The sequence below is a fragment of the Carcharhinus amblyrhynchos genome, chromosome 9, assembly GCF_965287045.1.
Source record: "Carcharhinus amblyrhynchos chromosome 9, sCarAmb.v2.hapA, whole genome shotgun sequence".
Classification (NCBI taxonomy): Eukaryota; Metazoa; Chordata; class Chondrichthyes; order Carcharhiniformes; family Carcharhinidae; genus Carcharhinus; species Carcharhinus amblyrhynchos.
The window spans coordinates 53,081,519-53,100,706 of record NC_137332.1 but is presented as its reverse complement, the minus strand read 5'-3'; the positions used below and the strand labels follow the sequence as shown (position 1 = coordinate 53,100,706).

Below are 19,188 nucleotides of genomic sequence, written 5' to 3'. Positions count from 1 at the left end.
GTATGTTTATCGGTCTTGAAGAAAGGAGACCAAAACCGTACATAGTATTCTAGGTGCAGTCTCATCAACACACTGTATAACTGCAGCAATACATCCTTACTTTTGTATTCCATCCCTTTGCAATGAAGACCAACATTTCCATTTGTCTTCCAAATTACTTGTTGAAGATGGATAGAAACTTTATTTTTTTCCCTGTCATCTTTGTGCAGTTTGTTTTTTTACCAAAGTTGCATGTTCTGAGTGCTAATGTTCAATTGTTGACTTATTTCTATAAATTCCCCTATCATTTGAATAGACTTTAATTTATTATCCACTATGCATGTTATAGATAAAAGTGGATGAATACTGGAGCTATGGTATGAAGTGCAATGGAATATAAAAATGTGCAGGACAATGGCTGACAATAAATGGGCTGCACGCATATGTCTTCATTGTATTATACCTTGCATTTGTGCAGTGCAGTGCACTTGAGATCAATTTACGAGAACAAAAGAAATGTTAATCAGGAGACTAGAAATTAAAGCCTCTGGAGAACTGACAAGACAAAGCATTTTGAAGCAAATTGATATTAGGAGCTAATTCAAAATCAAGCAACATTAGCTAAGGGACTGGAGTTTGAGACTGAGAAACATCACCTTTTACACATGCTGAAACGTGGCTGTAGAGAACTTGCATGAAGATTTTGTAAGTCTGTGCTTTTGGTTGAAGCTTCTGAAACTTGATAACAAGATTAATAAAGTGCAGAACTTGGGGAAAATTTGAGTTGAGTTCTGGATCAACTAAAGTAAAGATTGAAAGGAAGCATTTGATAATTCTCATGAAGTTTTGGCGATGGAGTAAAGAAGTGCAAGATTAAAATTTAAACTATACCTTAAAATTCTTCATTGAGCACGTGTTGAAAAAAATTTCTCTTATGATAGAGCAAGGGAGTGGGGCTGATGTAGATAACTCTTTCAAAGAGGCACAGTGGGCCAAATAATCACATTCTGTGATGTTTCATTCAATGATTCTATAACTGAGCAGGAAAAAATATTCATGTATAGTTATGTGGGCAGCAGTAAGAAGCATTGGGCGAAGGACAACTAGCGTATTTCAATTGTTTTCTCCATTGTAATGTAGGAAACACGACAATCAATATGTACAAAGCAAGGTCCCACAAACGGTAATGAGATATTGACCAGTTAATCTTTCATTTGGTGCTGGTGATTGGGGGAATAAATATTGAGCAGAATGCTGATGACAATGTAATAAACGCTGACATTACATAGACTCAGATGACAGCAATTGACATTTTATTCTCATGCACTATCCAAGAAGCATCCAAATCTTTTGTATAATTACTCTTTAAATCAGATTTATTGACCTGTGTGTGCTTGGGCTTTAAGATTGAGAAAACTGAGCTGCAAAAAGAAAATATTTGCATTGTAGTTTGACTGAAAGTTTGACTCCATAAACTGTAATGTGTAAAGCATTCATTGTGGAAATCTACTGTTTGATTATTTGGAAGCCATTCACACTGAACTCTGTGCATTAACGTGCAAAGCCCATGTTTGAATGTTAAATTGTTGCAGTGAGTGCAGGTTCAAGGTTAATGTGCCTATCTTCTAGTTGCAGAACATTTGTTAACAAGTTTTCAAGAAACCTTAAAAGTTACCCTCTTAAACTCAGATCCTATGCAACGGCCATCTTTACAGAGTTTGCTATCTCATGAGTTCTTTAGGTAAGTGAAGACATCTTTAAGTTCCTCTTCAGTGACCGTCAGGGCAGTATGAGGGGCGTGAATAAAAGTTTAGATCTGCTTCTACTTTAAATAATTTGTTTGCCAGTATGAAGCAGGAAGTAATTAGACAATGTGTGCTATTTGTGCCTCATGAGATCCAATTCAAAACCTGAGAATATATATACCTGAGACTGGGTTTTTGTGTACCTGATTGGTTAGTGATGCTGTCAGACCTTCAATCTACTATTGCAAACATTCATCTTCAGTATGGCAAAGAAACCAGAGATTAAATATGCTCAAATGTATTAGGTTTGTGCATTGAAATCCCAAAAAACTACCTGAATTGTAAAATAGCAAAATGAGAGAGTAAAATGATATCGTTTTCAGTAAACATGTTCATACTAATCAGTGTTTAGATTTCTGGTTCCTATCACCTTGAAGAGGTAAGTGATTTTCATGAAATGCTTGCATGCAGACCAGCACAGTGGTGAATCTGCAACTCAAATTCAACTTCGTGTAGGCAACAAAAGAAAGAAATACTAACTTGACTGGGCTCATTCATCTACCATTTATTTGCTTAATGCTCAATATTTCCTTAATATAGTACACTCTTAAATTGGTCCACCTACTTTGTAAACAATACTTTTAGGATATTGTTTTAATGAGTATACACCTGTTTTGAATTGCTTTCTGTAAAATACTAGAATGATATCTGCTTGGGTCCCTCTCAATATTTTCAAAATTTGTGTTTATTTGTGATGCTTTGTTATTCTGATGAATTTGATAGAGCCAGGGTCATGGCACCTTGGGTAGCTTCACAGTATTAGTGATTGTAGATGAGAAAAACGTGTCCCTGATCAAATGAATGTTACAGACTGAAGCATTTAATTGATTTTTGATACTAGTGATTATAACAGTCAGTTAATAAAATGCTGTCTCTCAATAGCAGGAACGAGTTCTTGGAAGTTGTCAATTTTTTAAAAAGCTTGACGCTAAAAACAGAGGAAGAAAAGAATGAGTTTTTCAAGTAGGTATTCTGTTTGTTACTGAATTCTAATTTGTAATAAATCATATAACAGCTACAAAATGATCAGATCCTAACTATTATCTTTCAAATATGTTGAACAACTGGGTAGACAGTAACAATAAAGAGAGCGGAGCGGCTGTATAGGGCATTGGTGAGGCCGCAGCTGGAGTACTGTGTGCAGTTTTGGGCGCCGCACCTGCGCAAAGATATTTTGGCCTTGGAGGGAGTGCAGAGGAGGTTTACTAGGCTGATACCGGAGTTGAGGGGGTTGAGCTATGAGGAGAGGCTGAATAAACTAGGCTTGTACTCGTTAGAGTTTAGAAGAATGAGGGGAGATCTCATTGAGACGTATAAGATGATGAATGGGATGGATAGGATAGAGGTGGAGAGACTCTTCCTGCTCAAAAAAGACAGTAGGACTAGGGGGCACAGCCTCAAGATAAAGGGGGGGCGGTTTAGAACGGAGTTGAGGAGAAACTTCTTCACTCAAAGGGTGGTGAATCTCTGGAATTCTCTGCCTGTTGAAGTGGTGGAGGCTGCCTTGCTAAATATTTTTAAGACGCGGGTTGATGGGTTTTTGATAAGAGAGGGGATTAAGGGTTATGGGGAGAGGGCGGGAAAGTGGAACTGAGCCACGACAGATCAGCCATGATCTTATTGAATGGCGGGGCAGGCTCAAAGGGCTAGATGGACTACTCCTGCTCCTATTTCTTATGTTCTTATGTTCTTAAAACAGTGTCACTGGTGCAAGTAACAGGAATTTTTGGTGTAGCTTTCTCTGTGGAAAGTGAAACTTGTGAGAACATTATTGCCACTAATGCTTTTATAGTAGAATAGATAGAATTGAAAGGGTTATAAGGAATTTATATTGGAAGGGGAAGTCACTCCTTTTTTTGTCTAAGAAAGAGCCTAGAAAAATTGTTACCCAGGGAGATAACTGGTTCGGCTCAGAGATCATTGTTAGCAAAGGTTTTGAACCTTTCTTCAGAGAGTTTGCTGGATTGGAATGGTTTAATATGGATGTTGATGGGAAGGTATGCTTTAAGTAAATTTAAATTGTACTCTGATAAAGAGATCTTGCGTAATTAGAGTTGCTCTAAAATTACCCACTAGAAATGTAGGCTTTCTATTGGGCAGTGAGATGGCGAGCTATATAGTTTCTTCACAACCTGGGATAGGTTGTCATAGTTCTTAAGTTGTTCCTATGAATAAAGTGTGTGAAGAAAAACAGCACAGAAATTCAGCTGAATTACCAGGAGCAGATCATCATCGAAAAGAGTCCCAGGCAGGGAGAAATTCCAGTTCAGAAAATAAAAAGCAATAGAGATAAAAGGCTCCAAATAGTAAAAGGGCTATGTGAAGTAAACATGAGGGAAACCCTGGTAATTGAGGGCTCAGAAGTTTTGAAGATCCAAGAAGGCAATGAAGATTGGGACTCTGTGCTGCAGGCTGTTCGGGCAAAGCTATCCCTTCAAAGCAGTAGTCTTCTGCTTGACACAGCCAAACATCTTAAATTGTGTTTGTAAGTTGGTGTCTACTCACAAACCCAGGGAAATGATTCACGGAAGATGAAATTCAAACACTGAAATGAGATGTTATTGATTCCATCTGATTTGGAGTGACCTTTGGAGAGAATTCCAAGGTTAGACCTTTGAAGATAAAGACTGGAATCCCTTGCAAGAGAGAGAGTTTCAGAGAGATTGGTTCACTTAGTGTTACTGGCATCTGGATGGAGTGTTGAGAAATCTGTGAACTGATCTTATGTGGTAAAATTTTTTTGTAAAATTTCAGCAGGTCTGATAACATCTATGGAGAAAGAATAGAGCCAATGTTTTGGGTCTGGATTACCCTTTATCAGAGCAGCTGTGATTAAGGGTCATCCAGGCTCCAAATGTTGGTTCTATTCTCTCTCCTCAGATGCTGTCAGAGCTGCTGAGATTTTGTAGCATTTTCTGTTTTTGTTCCAGATTCCAGCATCCACAATAATTTGCTTTTAGTTTAAAGGTTTTTTTGGTTCCAAACCTGTGGAATCTTGTGGATTGGGCAAGTATCTTGAGTCTCAGATTTAGTCTACTGTAAACAAATAGTACTGTCCTTAGCCAGATCTTACTACAGCTTGGAGGTCTGGTCTTGCATCACAATACACTTCCTTGCATTAAACAGAAATGCAAATAGTACTGTACCAATGTGACATTTTCATTTGTATGGCCTTTGAGTTTTCCAAATTAATGCTGAATATGGGAGAGGAGTTTTTTTGAGGTGCCCAGAGAGATCTATTATTTTGTGAATTGGCTTGAGACTGCCCAAACTTGCATGATATGGAGATGCTGCTGTTAGACTCACCTGATGAACGAGCAGTGCTCCAAAAGCTCGTGATTCTAAATAAACTTGCATAGAGTGGATTTTCATTCCTTCAGACTGTTTTTGTACAACACACAATCTTGCCATTATTATAATCTTGAAACCATCATTTTCGTAACACCTTCCACCTGTAAATACTTTGCAAAAGTAGAGTTTAAGCGTGTAGGGAGTGATGATTGATGCTCTTTTGTTTCATACAGGTTCCTGTTGGATCGAGTTCAAGGCTTACCTGAAGATCTCATGGCCTCTCGCCTGGTGCCACAGCTGTTAACTCCATTGGTGTTTGCAGAGCCAGTAGCAATTAAAAGTTTCCTTCCTCACCTTCTCAGGCCAAAGAAAGGTATGTTCAGTACATGTGTTCTCAAAGTCTAATAGCGTGTATACTGCAATCTAATATACATCAATTTGAGGACCAGCCTTTGTGAACTTCATAGATATGAGCAGCTATATTTTTTAGTTTTAGATGTAATGGCAAGATCATTTTGTCAGCAATGCTAAAATCTCTTATTGTAACCTCTTGTATTAGGTTTCAATTTAGAATAAGAGGTCATAGGTATAGGTTGAGGAGTGATAGATTTAACACAGATGTGGCGGAACTATTTCTTGCAGAGGCTGGTGAATTTGTGGATCTTACTGTCCTGTAGCATGGTGGAGACTGAATGATTGAGTGGCTTCAAGAAGGAGATGGATATATTTCTAATAAAAAGGGATATGGAAAACAGGTGGGGACGTGGATTTGAGACCAGGGAAGATCAGCCATGAATGGCGGTGGAGCAGACCTGAAGGGCTGAATTTGTCTACTCCTAGTTCCTGTGTTCCTATATATGGTTGGGGAATGAGTAGCATTGCATGTTGAAGGACTCGTGTGACATTTCACAAAATGGTTGATTGATATGTGAAAGAGAAACATAGATTAATCTTTTTGGAGTTTGAAACTTCTCCTGTCTAGAAAATTGTACTGTTTTCCACCTGTCTACTTAGGGAAGGGTAGCTGAAGGAACAAGTAGGAATATGTACCTTGTAGAAGTAAAGCAAGTCTGACAGTGAGCCCTATGTCCATGGAATATGATTTTGGATGCACTGCCAGAACTCCCCAGTTGTAAAAATAAAAGGCTCACAATACTTCACTTCCAGCTAAACCATAATCAAAATGCCTCGGTCATCAGCGCTCATGCTGCGACCTTTGATCCCACAGAAGATGTTAAGGAAAAGTTCTACTCCAAACTTGATGAAGAGTTCATTGCCATCCCTAAAGAAGAAAAAATCATCCTTCTGGGGGACTTTAATGCCAGGATTGGTGGTTATTCCAATCTCTGGAGAGGAACCATTGGGAAGAATGAGGTGAGAAAATTCCAATGCAGATGGTGACCTCCTGCTGACAGTGTGCCAGCTTAGCCTCAATATGACAAACACGTTGTACCAGATAGGCAAATAGAAAACTACATGGAGTATCTGAGATAAAAGCATTGGTACTTTCTGGATTATGTCATTAGTCAAGTCAAAGATTTAAGGGTGACACAGTGGTTAGCACTGAACAAAGAAAATTACAGCACTGGAACAGGCCCTTCGGCCCTCCAAGCCTGCACCGACTATGCTGCCTGACTTAACTAAAGCCCCTATCCATCCGGGGACCATATCCCTCTATTCCCATCTCATTCATGTACTTATCAAGACGTCCCTTAAAAGTCACTATTGTATCTGCTTTCACTACCTCTCCCAACAACGAGTTCCAGGCACCCACCACTGTGTGTTTAAAAAAAAAAAATCTGCCTCGTAAATCTCTTTTAAACCTTACTCCTTGCACCTTAAACCTATGCCCGCTAGTAATTGACTCTTCCACCCTGGGGAAAAAGCTCCTGACTATCCACTCTGTCCATGCCTCTCATCTTAGACTTCTATCAGGTCTCCCCTCAACCTCCATTGCTTCAGTGAGAACAAACCAAGTTTCTCCAACCTCTCCTCGTAGCTAATGCCTTCCATTACCAGGCAACATCCTGGTAAATCTTTTCTGAAACCTCCCCAAAGCCTCCACATCCTTCTGGTAGTGTGGCAACCAGAATTGAACACTATATTCCAAGCGCAGCCTAACTAACGTTCTATAAAGCTGCAACATGACTTGCCAATTTTTAAACTCAATGCCCTGACCGATGAAGGCAAGCATGCCATATGCTGTCTTGACTACCTTCTCCACCTGCATTGCCATTTTCAGTGAGCTGTGTACCTGTACACCCAGATCCCTTTGCCTATTCCTTAAGGGTTCTTAAGGATTCTGCCATTTACTGTGTACTTCCCACCTATATTAGACTTTCCAAATGCATTACCTCACATTTGCCTGGACTAAACTCCATCTGCCATATCTCTATCCAAGTCTCCAACTGATCTATATCCTGCTGTATCCTCTGGTCCTCATCTGTCTCACTGCGCCAGGAACCCGGGTTTGATTCCAACCTCTGGTGATTGTGTGGAGTTTGCACATTCTCCCCATGTCTGTGTGGGTTTCCTCCTGGGTTTTCTGGTTTCCGCCCACCATCCAAAGATGTGCAGGTTAGGTGCACTGGCCATGCTAAATTGCCCTAAGGTGTGTAGGTTAGGGAGATTCATGAGGTAAATGGATTACTTGGATAGAGCAGTGGGGTGGGTAAAATGCTCTGTCAGAGTGGCTGCAGACAAGATGGGGCCGAATGGCTTCCTTCTGCACTGTTTGGATTCTAAGTGATGTTTGTATCAACTTGACCCAGGTTGGGGATTAATGTCTGCTGAACAGACCACCAACTCGTTCAGTTGATGATCAACCTCCACCTAGCACAACAACGACACAGGACCCAAATGTTCAAGAGAAGATGATCAGTGTTTCAGCCCTAAAGCAGCTTGACTGTTGGGAGGAATTCCAACTGCAGCTCGTGTCCCATCTGGAAAATCTTGAGACGTCCAACTCCATTTCAGAACAGTGGAGTAAAATAAAGTATGCTATTCTAGACAAGTAAGTTTAAGCACCATTGTCACCAGCACTAATTCAGTGAAAATTATGTTGAAATATATGATGACCTGGAACAAAAACAAGCAGCCTTCATTGTGTAGCAGAACAACCCAAAGTTGCAAGTCAAAAAGACAGCATTCTAACAGATTGAGGTTAACACCAAAAGTTAAATCTGAAAAGGTGAAGGACATATGGTGAGAAGTGAGCCCAAGAGATTCAACAGTATGCTGACTATTAGGGAAACCTATAGACCAAGGTCAAATGGGCAGAATCTCCTTTGGCTTAAAGGATGGTATTTCTCCCTTTGAGGGTGCTAATACCATCTGTCAACATTGAAAGGAACGTGTTGAATAATTTCTTAACCCCAAATTCCCAGTGGCACTGATACTCACCAGGCTATCCCCAGTCCTCGTCGCAGGATTCCATGGGTGAACCGTCATCAATAATGAGCAATCGGGTACGAAACATCAAAACCTGCAAGCCCAATTTTATTCCAACTCCGGTCTTAAAAGCTGCTGGAATTATGCTCACATCAACATTCCATGCACTCACCCTACAGAGTTTGGAGGACAACATCGCCATCATCAGCACCCCCCCACCCCCCCCTTCAAGAATGTGACAATTGTAACTACCTGCAAGGAGAGATACATCATGCCATGGAAACTTATCCATGCCCTTGTCCTTCTAGATGGTAGTGGTCATGAATTTGAAATGCTATGTGCAAGGAGCCTTGGTAAGTTCCTGCACTACATCCTGTAGATGGTACATTGTGTGAACACAGCAAACGTTGACATCTATCAAAAATAAATGTACTGTGAGGGACTAATATATTAAATGCTGTAAAATGTTGACTGCTGCAAAGATAGATGTGCAACAATTAAGCTGTTTGAATTATATTACTCTAGGCTCACCTGGTGATGATGAATTCAGTTGCCTCCTGTCACCCAATGTTTTTCGTGAACATGTGATCCCGATTCTGTTGAAACTTTATAGTGTGCGAGAGGAGCACGTGCGAATGGTACTATTATCTCACCTGGACACTTATGCAGATCTTTTTCCACTGGAAGACCTACAGGAAATCATTCTTCCACAGGTTAGTGAAAGATTGGAAGTTTTAATTTATAGCACAAGTGAAATGCAAATCAATTGGTTGAGATGTCTTGTACTAGTAACTTTTGGATTATCAGTTACATGTTTTCCTGTTTATTGATTTAATTCCCACTGACAAATTTAGTGAATCATTTAACAGTTGTGACTTACAATCTGTCTTTTGGTGAAACTGCTTGCAGTTATTAAATGCCTTTCACTTTCCTCATGAATGATTTAACAGGATTTAATCTTTCATTTGAAAGACCTCACTGCTGAAATTGCAACCTTTCATCAATACTGCACTGATATGCCAGTCTATATGTGCTCAAATCTCTGGAGTGAACCTGTGACTGCTTGACTTGGGTGAGAGTGTTGATATTGAGCCAATGCTGATACACCAGAACAGATGTTATTCCTTTTGGTTTACATAAACAGATTTTATATGAAATATTTAATGATTCATGGAATTCTCATTTAATAGTTCTTTAATGCGCTGTTATACCTGAACTCACATTTCATCTCTAAATTGAGCAATATTCACACAAATTATGTATGCTTATACACGTCTGTGAATGGGGTTTTTGAGACTGATTTATATTTTTACATCTTTCTCGTGAGAGCCTGAAGCAACTGAAAGCTTTTAATGTTCTTTTAATTTTGTGAGCATAGTCTAAAACTCTTGCTCAAGCTAGATTTGGAACATAACATTTTCATCTTAGGATGAGAAGAAAGTTTAGAGGTATGTTTTGTTCAAATTACCCCCACTTGACCATTTTTAAATGGAAATCTATTGAATGGTTTCACTTCTTCCTAGCTGTTCATGTGACGTCACTGACAGATACATCCCACAGCAGTTCCATTGATTGCAATGCATGAAAAAGATTTGTCTTTATACAAATGCAAATGGTGTTTGTGACTTTGATATCCCCCTGTGATGCAGAAACACGCCATCTGCCTACTGAGGCTGCACCAACCTTTTGAAAGTGTATCCCACCCAGGTGCTCTCCTCTGCCTTATCCCTGTAGCACTGTGCATTTGTCATGGCTAATCCACCTAACCTACACATCTTTGGACGTTGAGGTAATTTAGCATTGCCAATCCACCTAATCTATGCATCTTTGGGCTGTGGGAGGAAACCCATGCAGACACAATGTGTACACTCCACACAGACCGTCACCCAAGGTTGGAATCGAACCTAGGTCCCTGGTGTTGAGGCAACAATGCTAACAACTGGTTGTACAGTGAAGCATGGACACTGTTGTAATATAGGAAACATGGCAGTGAGTTTGTGCACAGTACAGTCCCACAAACAGCAATTTGTTAATGACAATATACTGGGTTGAGTCCTGTTGTGAAAATAACAGGAAGCTGTCAGCACTCCTATGCGCAAGTGGGACGGCAATTTCTGGTGAGTGCAGAAAAGCAGTTACATGAAAAATCCAGAATTTGCTGCGCGATACTCACCATACTTTGTTAGCTGCGCAACAAAGCTCCGGCTGGTTCCCTGTTCAAATGTATTGAACGCTGACATCGTAGACATGGACTTCACCATAAAATGTGAAGTCAAGTCATTTAGTCTAAGCATCCTTTTAATGAAACTTGAGTCTCTCTGTCATTGAAAGTTAACTTTAAGTGTGACAACTCACTCCTTCAAATTTTAATTGATATATATTATCTGAATGTTTCTTCACTTTGTTTCTTGTATCTCTCTCAATCATATCCAATCCTTTTTATTGTTTTATCTAGCTGATTTGACATTGAATTTACTGTCCTGACTCATACTTCCTGATTCTGATCTTTTGCTGCTCACTAATGTTTCCTAATAATAATGGTATTTTATTAGGTAAAAAATTTCACAGCCTGAATGCTGAATTGAGGTGAAAATTCATATCTATGACAATGGACAACTTAATTGCAGGCATCTGACACAGTGAAATACTACCAGCTGGGAATGCAGTTAATACAAAGTTCATTGCCGTATAGTATATGTGCTTTATTTCAGTAAGTGCATTTTCCCTCAACCAAGGCATTTACTTTTGATTTCCATGGAAAATTAGTGAACTCGTCTTTCTTTTTAGGTGTTACTGGGATTAAGAGATACCAGTAACACCCTAGTATCAGAAACGCTGTGCAGCCTAGCAGTTCTGGTGCCACTTCTTGGAGCCGATGTAGTTGTTGGAGGAGAGAGAGCAAAGATCTTCAAACGTACAACGCCCAACTTCAAATCAGCTGAGATCACCCCTGAAGGTAGGTCATAAAGTTCCTGACATTTTCTTTACATTCCATGATAATTCAACCTCTGTGTTTTGAAGTTTTAATTTGTAAGAGAATACGTGAGAGCATAACAGGAATTCTAGCCCATTTGGCCATACAAACTGCTCAGTCATTGAGATTCTGCTTAATTTTCCACTTAAACTCCTGCACTTTCCCTTTTATCCCTTCATATTCAAAATTCTGTCAATTTAGTGTTGAATATACTGAACAATTGAGCACTTGCATCTCTCATGGACATTAGAATTCCAATAATTCATACATTCTCGATGAAGAAATTTATCCTCATCTTAATCCGAAATGTCTGACCCCTTATTCTGAAACTGATCCTGACGACAGCAAAGTAGTATTGGAGGAACTTGAAATCCAACTAAATCTGGCATTGCCTAGGTCCTACCGCCTTATCCAAGGATTTTAAAAAAGTGAACAGCTTAAACAGTGGATGCACTGGTTATGATTTTCCAAAATCCTGTGAATTCTCGAAGTCCTTGGGGGATTGGAAGTTATCAAATGTAAGAACTATTCAAGAAGCAAGAAAGAAAATAGGGAATTACAGGCCAATTAACCTTTCATCAGTTGTTGGGAAAATACTGGAAAGCCTTAAGGGAGTATTAATGTACTTAAATCATTGTATGATCAAACTTAACATGTTTTCATGAATTGTAATTCGTAGGGAAGTGACAGCACAACCAGTAGATGCATGCTTGGCCAAGAGCAGACTGAGGCTGAAAAATCAGTCGGATCAGTAGCGAGACACGGGTTCGGTAGGAGACAGTAGTGTCTCACCAATGTAGTGGCAGGGAAAGGGAGTGGAATAACTCAAGATACAGTATTTGAGTCTTGCAGAATATCAGCAAAATTTCTGTCTTGAAGTACAGCCAGTGTAGTCCAGAGCAGAAAATGACATCTTGATGTCAAGAGAAGTCCAGGAATTGGATAACCTCTTACTTGTCTAAGCTCCAGGAAATAGATTTAGTCTACTCAATCTCTTCATCAGGTGCTCACTGGTCAATAGATTTTAGCTATTAAAGGAATTGAGGGATATGAAAATGGTTTAGGAAACATGGAGTTGATAGAACATATGGGGTCAGTAAATTTGCTGATGACACCAAGATTGGTGGAGCAGTGGATGCAGTGGAGGGCTGTTGTAGGTCACAGAGACATTGATAGGATGCAGAGCTGGGCTGAAAAGTGGCGATGGAGTTTAACTCAAGTGCGAGATGATTCATTTTGGTAGGACAAACTTGAATGTGGATTACAGGGTTCTGAGGAACGGAGATCTTGGGGTTCGTATCCATGGATCTCTGAAGGTTGCCACTCGAGTGGATAGAGCCATGAAGAAGGCCTATAGTGTGTTAGTGTTTATTAACAGAGGGTTTGAGTTTAAGAGCCGTGGGGTTATGCTGCAACTGTACGTGATCTTGGTGAGACAACATTTGGAATATTGTGTGCAGTTCTGGTCATCTCACTATAAGAAGTATTTGGAAGCATTGGAGAGAGTGCAGAGGAGATTTACCAGGATGCTGCCTAGTTTGGAGCGTAGGTCTTATGAGGAAAAGTTGAGGGAGCTGGGGCTTTTCTCTTTGGAGCAGAGGAGGATGAGAGGCAACTTGATAGAGGTTGATAAGATGATGAGGGAGATGTATAGTGTGGACATTCAGAGACAATTTCCTTGGATGGTTGTAGCTGTTACTAGGGGGCATAACTATAAGGTTCGTGGTGGGAGATATAGGAGGGATGTCTGAGGTAGGTTCTTTACTCAGAGTGGTTGGGGTGTAGAATGGACTGCCTCTCTGATAGTGGAGTCAGACACTTTAGGAACTTTCAAGCAGTAATTGGATAGGCGCATGGAGCACACTAGAATGATGGGGAGTGGGATAACTTGATTTTGGTTTTGAACAAGAATAACTATGACCTTGTCTAATGAATCTGTTGCACTTTGCTGATTATCTCTTAGGTAAGTATGTTCTTCCTTGGGTACGAGACGAAAACAACATACTGTCTCCAGATGTGGCATCACCAATGCCCTGTATAATTGTCCACCTTCTTTACTCTTGTAATTAAATACCCTTGTAAGAAAAAGCAAACATGATTTGTCTTCCTGATTTCTTGCTGTATCTGTATGTTCACTTTCTGTAATTCATATATAAGGACACCTAGGTCCCTCCAAATGCAGTCTCTCACCATTCTAAAAATATTTTCCTACCAAAATGTTTTGTTGTCAAGCAGTCAGCCAACTTGATGTATCCCTCTGTATCCTTTACTGCTTTTTATCAAAATATAAATAGTATTAGTAGACTGTACTGCCCCTGAAGCCTACTTTAGCATTCAATACAATTATGGCTGGCCATCTGCTTCAACTATCTTTTGAATCCTTGAGAGACCAAACATCTGCCTATGTCAGCCTTGAATTTACTGAATGATGGAGCATCCAAATCCTCTGGGTCTAGAATTTCAAAGATTCACAACTCTTGAGATGAAACAAATTCTCATCTCAGTCCTAATTGATTGATTCCTTATTCTCTTGAGCCTTTTTTTTTTAAGAAACTACTTTGCTATCCTTGGGAACTATAGGAATTCTTGAAAATTGAAACCAATTCATCCACTGCAGTTGGGTCTTTTTAAAACCTGAGGATACAGGTCACTGGGCCCAGGCAGTTAGTACTCCATTATTATTTCTTTACTTACCTACCTCTCTTTAAAAATTTGCTTGCTATCGTTAGACCTTTGGTTCCCCATTATTTGCAAAATGCCTTTTTGTTGCCTACTGTAACCTCAATTAAAATGTTTACTTCAGATTGTATTTGTGTTAAGAGAGCAGTGAATATGGAGTTATGATTTTAGGAGTACACTGAGGAATTAAAATTAATAGCAATCTGTCATAGAACCATAGAAAATAAGAGGCCATTAGGCCCTTCAAGCCTGCTCTTCCATTCAATAAAATCATGGCTGATTATCCAATTCAATAGCCTGAACCCGCTTGTCACCTCCACCATCCTTTTGATCCCCTTCACACAAGAGCTATATCCACCTCCTGCTTGAAAACATTAAGTTTTGACCTCAGTTGCTTTCTGTGGTAGCTTAATACTGTCTGGCTGGACAATTTTCCTCATCAGTCCTACACTGCATCTTGGTTCTGGACACCCTGCCTAGTCCTGTTAGAATTTTATAGGTTTCTATTATGTCCCCTCTCGTTCTTCTAAACTCCACCAATATAATCCTTCCTGACTCAATCTCTTCTCGTGCTACAGTCCTGCCATCCCAGGAATCAGTCTGGTAAACCTTCTCTACACTTCCTCCATAGCAAGAACATCCTTCAGATAAAGGATACCAAAACTGCGCACACTATTCCAGGTGTGGCCTCACCAAGGCCCTGTATAACTGCAGCAAAACATCCTTCCATATTCAAATCCTCTCACTGTGACAGCCAACATACCATTTGCCTGCTGCACCTGCATGTTTACCTTCAATGACTAGTGTACGAGGATACCCAGATTTCGTTGCACAGTCCTGTCCCAAAGTTTCTAGCCATTTAGATAATAACGTGTTCCTGTTTTGCTACCAAAATGGATAATCCACATTTATCCACATTACACTGCATTTGCCAAGTCACTCAACTTTCCAATTCACACTGAAGCATCTTTGCATCCTCCTCATAGCTCACCCTCCCAGCCAGCTTTGTGGCCTTCAAATTTGAAGATATTACATTTAGTTTCCTCATCAAAATCATTTTTATTTATATATAATGAATAGCTTGGGTCTTAGCACCGATTCCTGCAGTATCCCATTAGTCACTGCCTGCCATTCAGAAAAAGACTAATTTATTTCTACTGTTTCCTCCCTGCCAACTAGTTCTCTATCTGTCACAATACACGCCCCCAATCCTATACATTCCAATTTTATACGCTAATCCCCTTTGTGGGACTTGTCAAAAGCCTTCTGAAAGTCCAAATAAACCACATCCACTGGCTCGCATTCATCAAGTCCACAAGTTACGTCCTCAAAAAATTCCATTAGATTTCTTCCCTTTTGTAAATCCATGCTGACTGTCTGATTCTCCCACCGTTTACCAAGTGCCCTGCACTTGGTAAATCTTTGATAATGAACTCTAGGATTTTCCTCACTACTGATGTCAGGTTGGTCTATAATTGTTTTCTTTCTACCTTTTTCAATAGTGGGGTTACATTAGCTACGTCCAATCTATAGGAACTGTTCCAGAGTCTCTAGAATCTAGGAAGATGACTACCGATGCATCCACTATTAAGTATTCTGGGATATCTTGTGCTATTATTCTGCTGTTGTAAAGTCACAACAATAGCTAGAGCTCAACTTTGATTTGGAATCTTGCATTTTTCTTAAGGTTCCCCTGCACATGTCAGCAACAGTCACAGTTCTCTGGCCTTGAACAGTAATTCTTTCAAACTGTTTTCCAAAATCTCTGAGCCAAAGAAGAACCCTACAGATAGGAAGGAGAAAAAGCCAACAAATCTCACTCAAAATCTGCGCCCTGCAACATTTCAGATATTGTCAAAAACAGGTAAACTTTTGAAAGGCAGCACCAAGTTAGACCATTATGCACTGTATTGAAATTAGGTCTCTTGCCTGCAACTTATGAAATGCATGTGAACATGACTCGATTGAGGGAATCTTAATTCACTGTGTCTTAAATATTTATTTTACATTGACTTGGTAATCACTCAATTAAATGGAGGCATTAGAAAATGAAACTTTATTATGTTCTAGCTGCTGCATAAAGGGTTTTTGCCATTAAGATACAAATAGTGAAATGCACTTAAGATGTTCATTGGCATAAATGCTGCACATAAAGGTTATCTTTCTAGATGGATGGTTTATAGGTCATTGTCTGAAATCTTAGAAAATGCAGTTTCATTAAATATATATTTAGTATAATAAAATTAAGGTATACCCACTAAGTGGCATGGTTGGTTTAAGGAAAAACTTATTTCCATTTTTCTAAGTCTAGAACGTTGGGGTAGTAAAAGAAAATGGCTTAATCATTGGTTGAATTACAGGCGTGCACATGTGTATGTGCTTTTTCACACACATACCCACACACTTGGTCTCCATACTTACCTAATTCATGCATACTTGTCAGCTGATGTGCTTAACTGTTTCTGATGGCTTAATGTGGTTCTATTGTCTGATTGATAAAACCTACTTGAACCAATATTTTTGGTGCAGTTAGTAACTTGAGCATTTTCTTTATGAACACAGCCCAATATGAAGCACCAACGTCCATACTGTCAATGAATGGTATTCGTGGGAATAGCTTTTCTGGTGCTGACAGTACACAGAACACAGTGGTGACCCATGAATCAGCTGAGGATTGGCCAGACTGGAGCAAGTCAGAGGAAAATGAAAGAAGTGCAGAAGTTCAGAATGTACCTAAAAAAGATTGCATCAATCCAGGAAATCTATCTGAGAACATTACTGTAGATGACGAACCATGGGATGACTTCGAACCTGCAGCAGATGATCATTCTAACACAAAACAAAAACAGCCAATTACACAGATTTCTGTTTTATCCACTACTGGGAGTAAGGCCCAGTCCAAAGGCATGAAACTTTCTTTAACACAGAAAACTCATTCTGTAACCTCATGTGAGAATTGGAGGAATGATAACTGGAATCAGCAGAACTTGTCTGTAACGGAAAGCAAAACAGCAGATTCAATTGGAAAAACGTCCTTCAGGCAGAAAACTTCAGTGCAAAAAAAATCCTTGAACCTTGGGCTGGGAGAGGAGTTCACCATAAGTGTCAAGAAAAGGCCAGAGAGAGACCCTGAACTGGATCTCTTTGCTGATATGATACCAGACATTAAAGTGTCATCCACAGGCTTGTTAGTGCCAACACACAGAACAGAACCAGCTGATATTGCCAAAGCGACTGAAATAGCATCAAAATGTACAGAGAAGATGCTGACAGTTGGAGATAATTCACAAACTTTAGCACTTGCATCAAAGTTTGCAGCAACAGACATTGTTGAGGTGAGTTATCCACTGGCAGTAATTCCTAGCTTTTGGTGCATAACAATAGGATACACTGTCCTTGAGGTTTTTGGGTAGCAAAAATGAATGCTTGCTTTTGTATTCTGTATAATAGACATTTCATTTATGCAGAAATTGTGATCAATATGCTCCCTCCCCCACTAGTATTTAATAGAACTGGGAAATGTTCCCATATTTCTTGAGTATCTTAAACTGTTGGTTATAATGGTCCAAGGTACGCTTTCAGTCTGTAATTTAATAGTTAGCGACCAGAGAGTGCAAATCTGTCTTAAAAGGTTTTACAATTCCCTGAAGTTTTTAAATGAAGTGAATTCTAGTTAACATTTAAACATAGGTATTCCCACTCCATGAGTAAAATTAGTTAAATGTGGTCTACATGGATTTAAAACAAAGGTACTGAAGCTCATGGAATACATACCTCTAAACTTCCACTGGCCCTATTGGTTAGTCATGTTAATATTGTGAACCTGAGCACAATGAGCTTAAAGATAAATTCTAAATCATAACATGAAGAGGTGGCACCTGTAGTTTGAGATGCTTGCAGCCTAATAGCAGCAGGATATACATTCCTTGCCAAATTCCTATATTAACTCCCTCTGATAGATTATGAAAGTTGTTTTTGTAACTGATATCTATATGGTCTATTCTGATTTAAGGGTTTAACAAATTTCATGAGTTGTTTCAGTATTAGCTCTTGCTCACCCATTAGCTATTAATACTGCTGTGATTATCCTGTTTAATATTGACACAGTTGTTTCAAAAATCTATTATAAAATTAGGGAATTTAGTCATACTGAATATTATATTTCATAGATGTGATAAGAGAAGTACAATTGTTTTGTGCTTTACTGCATTTCTAAAATGGAAGCAATATCTTCATTTTTGTGTAATCAAGATCACGAAGCATTTTAAAATCCCAAAACATCCGTGTGTAGAATTTCTGCAGCTGCGAGAAACATACTTGTATTGATGAACCAGCAATTTATCCAGGACAAAAAGCTAGTCTCATCATCAGATTCATGCTGATACAGACAGTTAATAAGGAGGGAAGATAATTAGTGACCTCCTTGTGGGATGGTGGTGCTTTCTTATGAGGCAAAAACAAAGACTGCGTTGAAATAAATGCAGGTGATGGGGCATGAAACATCATGGAGACTGTTACAGCCTCATCTTCCCAGTGCCCTGGTTGGCAAGTAATCAATGTGAAGATAGGAACACAAGCCCTGATATTTAGCGTCTTGCATTTGAAGAAGTAAAAGTAATGGAGGAGAAACCTGGAAGTACAGATTTCTCAAATCCTATAAGTTTTTTCTGCAAATTTCCTGTTCAACAGCCAGTCTGATGGGACTACCTGTGGTGCAAGGACAAGGTGGGCAGGAGAGTCAAGTTGTGGGAAATTGTGGATTTGGACACAAGTAAGCTTCTATGGTTGGGGAAAGCCTTTCTGTTCCTTGCCGACAAAGTGTTGTAAAGGCACCTCACTTAGGCATCCAGACCTTCTCACTCCTTTCACCTGCCAGGTCACCCGAAGCTGAAGAAACCCAGCCAGGACTAATTAGAAATAAACAGAAAGCTTGTTGAAGTGAAGACTTGTAGCCGGGTTAAAAGGTATTGCTGACTGATCCAATACCTGAGATTCAGTTGGTTGCCTCTACCAAAATTGCAAATAGTTGGATTTAAGGTTAACTTTTAAAAAAGACCCAAATCCATCTTA

The 19,188-nt window shown here is 39.5% G+C and overlaps 1 protein-coding gene across 6 annotated transcripts in view; it reads left to right on the top strand.

Annotated features, from left to right (window-relative positions):
- scyl3 (SCY1-like, kinase-like 3) overlaps nucleotides 1-19,188 on the top strand; it is a 29,478-nt gene that overhangs the window by 7,098 nt on the left and 3,192 nt on the right. For 2 of the 6 annotated variants that reach the window (XM_080195644.1, XM_080195651.1), the window contains 7 exons: nucleotides 1,609-1,720; nucleotides 2,667-2,747; nucleotides 5,309-5,448; nucleotides 8,991-9,178; nucleotides 11,253-11,421; nucleotides 15,806-15,982; nucleotides 16,681-17,453. In XM_080195644.1, the coding sequence (XP_080051770.1) occupies nucleotides 1,609-1,720; nucleotides 2,667-2,747; nucleotides 5,309-5,448; nucleotides 8,991-9,178; nucleotides 11,253-11,421; nucleotides 15,806-15,982; nucleotides 16,681-17,453 (1,640 nt within the window). The remainder of the gene's footprint in view (nucleotides 1-1,608; nucleotides 1,721-2,666; nucleotides 2,748-5,308; nucleotides 5,449-8,990; nucleotides 9,179-11,252; nucleotides 11,422-15,805; nucleotides 15,983-16,680; nucleotides 17,454-19,188) is intronic. The other 4 variants (XM_080195647.1, XM_080195646.1, XM_080195645.1 and 1 more) reach the window with 4 other exon arrangements.